The 6877-nt window shown below is 37.3% G+C and overlaps 1 protein-coding gene across 7 annotated transcripts in view; it reads left to right on the forward strand.

Moving 5' to 3' along the window:
• The window catches only part of GOLGA4 (golgin A4), a 131826-nt gene extending 128596 nt beyond the window's left edge, over nucleotides 1-3230 (forward strand). For all 7 annotated transcript variants that reach the window (XM_034991944.1, XM_034991946.1, XM_034991952.1 and 4 more), the window contains one exon: nucleotides 2535-3230. Coding sequence is in view for 2 of the 7 variants with exons in the window: in XM_034991946.1 (XP_034847837.1) it covers nucleotides 2535-2558 (24 nt within the window). In the remaining 5 variants the exon portion in view is untranslated. The remainder of the gene's footprint in view (nucleotides 1-2534) is intronic.
• The last annotated feature ends 3647 nt before the right edge of the window (nucleotides 3231-6877 follow it).

Raw genomic sequence — 6877 nt, forward strand, 5'->3', positions numbered from 1 at the left:
GAATAATGTCTTGTGTCTTTTGTGCAAAAATCAAATGTATTGCATGATACTAACCATTTCGCTGGCATTCTTTTGCTCTTTTGTTTAATGAATATATGATTATGCTGTGGGTTAATATAGGTATTTTCTGTTAATTCTGTTTTATAGATTAATAATATATAGATTAATAATCACCACCACCAGTAAGAGTTACATAATCTTAGGAAATTTTGCTTCTTTAAATAATAATTGAAAGTTTAAAAATTGCTCTTTAAAATTGTATTAATTCAAAAAAATTTATGTATTTTATCATCTTTTTTGTTTTTATTTCCCAAGATTAGTCTTGGCAATTAATAAAGATTGTGAGAGAGAAATGAAAATTCATTTTCTAGATAGAGGTGAAACGATATATTTCATGAAACCAGAATTTAAAATATTGTAAGGCCCACTTATCAAGGCCAGTCTGAAATAATGAAAACTAGTAAAGTTGATTTTAAAACAAATGTAATTTTATTACTTCCTGGGCTCATATGGTATAACAAGGAACATCTGTCCCGAGGAGACCCTTAGGCAGCCTGCTACGATTGAATGCGGCTGTTTGTCGTTAGCATATTGGTATTAGGAAGTGAAGGCATCTAAACTGTTTGGACACAGTTAACTGTCTTCACCATTTAAACACCCTGCCATCAGCTCCGTGTATTAGTCATGCTAGTGGCTTGACTTGGCACCACCTAACATTCACGGTACATCTTTACCTCTGACTTCGCTGTAATTTTTACAATTGACAAATAAGCTAGATTGCAATTAATAGAGCTTAATCGAATTAAGATAAAAATTCTCTGTGATTCTTAATTCAGCTAGTATTCAGCTAATGGTATCAAGGTTTAAAATGCCAAATATATAGCTTTTCTTTTTTAATCTTTTAGCTTTAAAAATCATTTATGCCTATATTTGAGTCTAATTTTGATTTTAGTGTACATCAGTTAACCTGCCTTAGTGATTATCTACAACTATCTTTAGTCTTGTAAATCCCTTAACATTTTCCTTTTCTCATGGTATTATGAATACTCCATAATGCTTGTCTTTGTATCATTTAAATACTATCATTTATCACTGGAAGTGTGTACTATGTAGCATTTTATCGATTGTCTCTTCAGCTTTTATTTTGAAGAATTTCAAACATAAGATTTGTAAAAATAGTGCAGTGAACACCTATATACCCTTCACCGATATTCACCAATTCTTAACCTTTTGCAAAATTTTCTCACTTGCTGTCTCACTCTTGCTCTTTCTCCATATATATCTTCCCCTCCCTAGCACTTGACCATTGCTTGCAAACACTTGTGCTTACAAGCATTTGACACTTACTTGCAAACTTGCAAAATAAATACTTTAGCAAATGTCTTTAGGGCCTTTTCCTACAAACTCAACAATACAATTATCACTCTCAGGAAATTTAATATTAACATACTGTTACCTAGTATATTGTAAATATTCACATTTTTCCAGTTTTTCAAATAATGTCTTTCATAATTTTTTAAATTCCAGGATCCACTCAGAGATTGCACATCGCATGTCATTGTCATGTTTTTCTAGTTTCTTTTAAACTAGAAAAGTTCTCCCAGCCTTTTTTTTTTTTTTTGGTTTTTCATAACATTGACATTGTGCAGCATTATTAAATCATATGTGAATTTCTTTTCTCACAACAGTACAAGCTAAGGCTTCAAAATAATAACTGACATAGGAATTTAAATATGACAGCAGATATTTTTCTCATCTTCTTTAGGTTTCTAGGACCAACCTGATTGTTGAGCAAGTTTTATAAATAATACACTATTGGGAATACATCACGAGTATCAGTGGATTATATTTTTCACTTACAAATTGTGAAGACTTTAAAACTTTGTCTTTCCACTAAATATGTATAAAAAGTTTATCTCAATTTTATTTGGTAATTTATTTTTGTGGCATTTTAACTTAATCTAGCTACTGGCTTTTAGCATTTTAATCAGAGAAACCTTATTAGGAATCATTCATTAACATCATTTCTTTTAGCATTTTAGGCGTTTTTAAAATTGAGTTTGTTAATTTCCGATGAGGCATAGCTTTTTTACACCAAAATGCTGTTTGTCCTTTGCTGCCATGCATATCATCCTAGGAGAATTGCAATATGTAGAAAAATCAACACATTAGAGAAAAGGGAAGAACTGTCTGTCCCCTTTAAATAACTGCATCCTTGTGAGGTTCTGCCAAGTCAGCACACGTACTCCTGGCTTCTCCAGCTATGATCAGTAGCGTTCAGGACATGTGAAAGGTGGCAGTTCCAGATGTCACTGAAACGTCCTGTCTTTCAGGATTGCTGACCTGTAGGATCTATAGGTCAGATCATTCCAAGAATTTTTAGAAGATTTTTTTTAGGATTTAATTTAGAGAATATTTCTACTTTAATCCCTAGACCATAGAATATAGTTTTATTTTAACTTGAAAAAACAAATCTCGCAAAAAGTTGGCTTAAAATTTTTTTTCTTTACCCCTTTTCCCTTCTTCTTTTCCAGTCATGGCTCCGATCGTCATCTTGAAGAAACGGGGTGGTGGTGTTGGGCAGGCGTGGAGCCCTGTCTGGGTTTGCCTCTTTGAGAAGCAAGCTGTTATTCAGGGCCCGATATGGAGCCAAACACCAGGAGAAACCTGACATTGGCCCGCAGATATATTGCAGACTGCCTTTCAGATCAATTATATCAATGGAGAAATGGTGATAGTTTTTTCCTTTTTTGTTGGGAGGAGTTTTATGTTGTTTTAAAAGATATTTTGAATAACTCAACCTGACTTACGGGCTCATTTAATGTTCCTTTCTTCCATTCTTTTTGTCCCTCTTTTTGAAGAACTGCTTGCCTTTCCTATTTATTTTTAGGGTGATTTCTTTTAAAGACTTGTGCAATACATTTTGAGGTGAAACTTAGTAGATTTTTTCTGATAAATTAGAGCATTTAAATTGAGTATTTTATCCAGATTGATTTGTTGAAAATCTGCTAAAGACTAGTTCTTTAAGCTATACATATGATAAATCCAAACAGCAGTACCTCATTGTTTACTTAGCTTTTGTACTTATATTTTTCAGAGGAAAAAATACTACTGTAAATTGTAAATAGTCAATATTGTATTGTATGCATACTGTATTGTATGCAGATCTGTGACTGTTGGCAATGTCATCTTGGAAGAACAGATAAATAAAGTTTATTTACTATATAAAATTTGCTTATTGTGCTTTTTTATTATGTTGAAATCTATTTCAAAATAGTTAAGAAATGATGTTCTATCTGGGTGAATATTTTGAGGAACTGTTTGTCAAGATAGCTAAATGCTAACCATTTGGAAAGATTTTTTATGTTCAAAATTAGCATGACCAAGTTAGAAGTATGGAAACAAAAAATACTTAATGGTGTGTGTTTTAGGAGTCTGCCAACTTGGGGATGCCTCCTCTCTCTGGAGTAGACCATACTTTGATTCTTTTTAAACTTAATGAGAGAGAGCATCTCTTGGACAGCAAGAGATGGGAACTGTTCAAGAGGGCTTCACATACCCTTTATATTCTAGCGAACGCAGTATGCAGCATGTAGGTATTGCCTAACCTCTGCCTCAAGGTGGCATCTCGATTATCCAGACAGTGTGGACCTTCGCATTGCTGGTGTATCTTAAGTGTGATCAAAAATGGCGAGCTCAGAGGGATAATGACCAGTGGGTCTTCCTATATAACCCACAGCTGATTCCTTTGAGGACTACTGTTTCAGCAAGGGAAGAGTGTCTTCTTAGCCGCCGCCCCCCCCCCTTTTTTTTAAATCAGAATTCACTTAAGGGGCAAAATTTTGTGCCACCAAAGGGTTTCTGACAACAGACATGACCATCTCTTACTTTTTTTTTTTAAGATTTTATTTATATATTTGACAGAGAGAGAGATCACAAGTAGACAGACAGGCAGAGGAGGTGGGAGAAGCAGACTCCTCATTGAGCAGGGAGCCCGATGTGGGACTCCACCCCAGGACACTGGAATCACGACCTGAGCTGAAGGCAGATGCTTAACTGACTGAGCCACCCAGGCGCCCCAGCTTCTTACCTTTTTAATATATCTTTTCCTAAGGTAGAAATTGTGGACTCCTAGTAAAATTTATATACAACTTCCTACTAACTCACTTATGGAGACAAGCATATCAAAAAGTGGGTCGGGAGTCAGCACACTTTTTCTAGAAAGGATCAGGGTCAGATAGTAAATATTATCTGCTTTATAGGCCATACAGTCTCGGCTATAATCCACCGCCTCACCCCCATCACTGGAGTACAAATACAATCATAGGTAATACATAAATTAATGATCATAGCTATGTTCCAATAAAACTTCATTTATAAAAGCAGGTGGCAGGCTGGATTTGGCTCACAGGCTGTGGTTTGCCAACCCCTGAGAAAGTGAATAAGCTGGATCTTAAAACATCGAGTTGGGGGAAGGGTGCTAATCAGTTAATATCAGGGGTTGCTTCTTTTTCCTCAGTGCAGGCTTACAGCCTCTCTTTCAGAAAAAAGTACAGCAAATTCAGGTCGCCTTGATTAAGAATGATGGTGACATTTTCTCAATGACTTGTTTCAGCAAGAAGGATCAAGTCTTACAGTGGACTCAGTGTCAGGGTCTCAGACCCACCTGGGACCTTTTCTTGAAGAGCCCCCTATAACTGTCCCTGATCGATGCCTGGGAAATGACTAGAGTTTTCCAAAAAATACTACAGGACATGCTTACATCATAGAATACAGACCGCTGAGTACTTTGCCACAGATAGAGAGCTGTGATCCCAGCACTTAGATTCTGGACGCTGGGGCTCTGAACCCAAGGCGTTCTCCAAGACATCATGACTGCAGCGCACACAAAGGATGATGGGATAAATTTACTGCCAAGAAACGAGCATTTCACTTTTAAAGGTGTTAGATGCTAGTAAGATGTTACATTAGCAAGTTTTTGGTAAAAATTTCACTTGTAGCTACCGGAATTAATTTTATAGTCACTTTGTTCAGGTCAGCTGCATGTGACTCTTGGTAGACAACTACCTTTTTGTTGACTTGTGTCTTAGTCTGTTTACGCTGCTATAACAAAAATACCACAAACTGGGTGGCTTATAAACATTGAATATTTATTTCTCACAGGTCCATAGTCTGAGAAGTCCAAGATCATGGCACCGGCAGATCTGGTGTCTGGTGAGGGCCCGCTTCCTAGTTCGTAGACGCCTTTTTGCTCTGACCTCATGTAGCAGGAAAGCAGGAGCTTTTTTTCTCTGGCCTCTTTTATGAGGGCATTTATCCCATTCATGAGGGCTCCACCTTGATGATCTGATCAATCTGATCACCTCCCAGAGGCCCCACCTCCTAATACCATCACATTGGGGGATAGGTTTTAACATGAATTTTGGGGGGACACAAACATTCAATCTATAGCAACTTGAACATTTTTGAATTAGGCATTTCTAAATTAAAGGACTAGAATATCATTTATGATTTTCTGATGTGTGTTTCCTTATCTTCTTACAAAAATTCACTGGCCGCAAAAACTGCCTGTGGAGTAAGGAGGGCACAGATGCTAGAAGGGTGCTCATGCCTTTCTCTTGCTGTAGGGCCCAGAGGATGGCGATGGCTTCCTTGTAGCTTGCTTACCCTCCACAGCAAGCAGGGATCCAAGGCTGAAGGACAAAATAATGTGTTGGGACTGAAGTTCCTTTAAACAGGAAAGACCTTTTCATTTTATTTTCTTTCTGATTCTGGAAGAAATTTAGGTTCATTGTAGACAATTTGGAGAGTACATTTTAAAAAGAGAAAATAGTCTTCCAGAATCGCCCACCAAGAAAACACCACCATGGGGCACCTGGGTGGCTCAGTTGGTTAAGCGTCTGCCTTTGGCTCAGGTCATGATCCCGGGGTCCTGGGATCGAGCCCCCAGTCGGTCTTCCTGCTCAGTGGGGAGTCTGCTTCTCCCTCTGCCCCTGCTGCTGTCCCTCATGTTCCCATGCTCTCTCTCTCTAATGAATAAATAAAGTCTTAAAAAAAAAAAGAAAGAAAACATTACCATTACTACTTTGGTACCTTTATTTTGATTGATTGATTGATTGATTGATTGGTGCCTTTAATCATGACTATTTTTCTAATGTGTGAATGGATGTATGGAAGGACAGGCCATTGTGTGTGTGTGTGTGTGTGTGTGTAACCTACATTTATATGTCTATTTACATTTGGGGCCACTAAAATTTCTTTGAAACTATTTCTAATTGCTCCGTATTTTGCCCAGTGGATACATCATTGTTTAATCCCTTTTTCTCCTGTTGAACATTTGGGTTATGTGTAATTAGTCACTTTCATTTAGTACTCCAAGGTGATCTTCCTGTCCATATTGTAAGCACACTTGAAAGAAACAATCCAGGACCAACCTGTCTTTCTCTCAACAGCCTTTGGTTTCCAAACAAGTGGACACATTTTACATTACTGTGTGCCCCATTTGTCCGGCATCACTTCCCCTAACATTCCGAAGATGTGACGCACAGGGGAACATTCTGAGTCTGTACACTCTTAGAATAGTACATTTCAAAACTGGGCTTCACCCAGATTTGAAGTATCAAAGATGAAATGGCAGCAGGTGGCTTTCCTTTCATCCTCGAGCCCTTTGTTTCTATAGCAGTAACAATTTCTCGGGCCTCAATTTGGGGTCCTCTTTAGTTAGGTTTTGTTGTTATGTTCTTCAGAAGTGTTCAAATGCCAAACATACGTAAACATTTCCTCAATGACACAGTAAACAGTACAGCCATTTTAAAATCTAAATATTTTCCCCTAAATCTGCCTAAAACGCAGCTATGGGTACATCTCTTACACTTCC

The sequence above is a fragment of the Mirounga leonina genome, unplaced genomic scaffold, assembly GCF_011800145.1.
Source record: "Mirounga leonina isolate KUSES-001 unplaced genomic scaffold, KU_Mleo_1.0 Mir_115, whole genome shotgun sequence".
NCBI classification, from domain to species: domain Eukaryota; kingdom Metazoa; phylum Chordata; class Mammalia; order Carnivora; family Phocidae; genus Mirounga; species Mirounga leonina.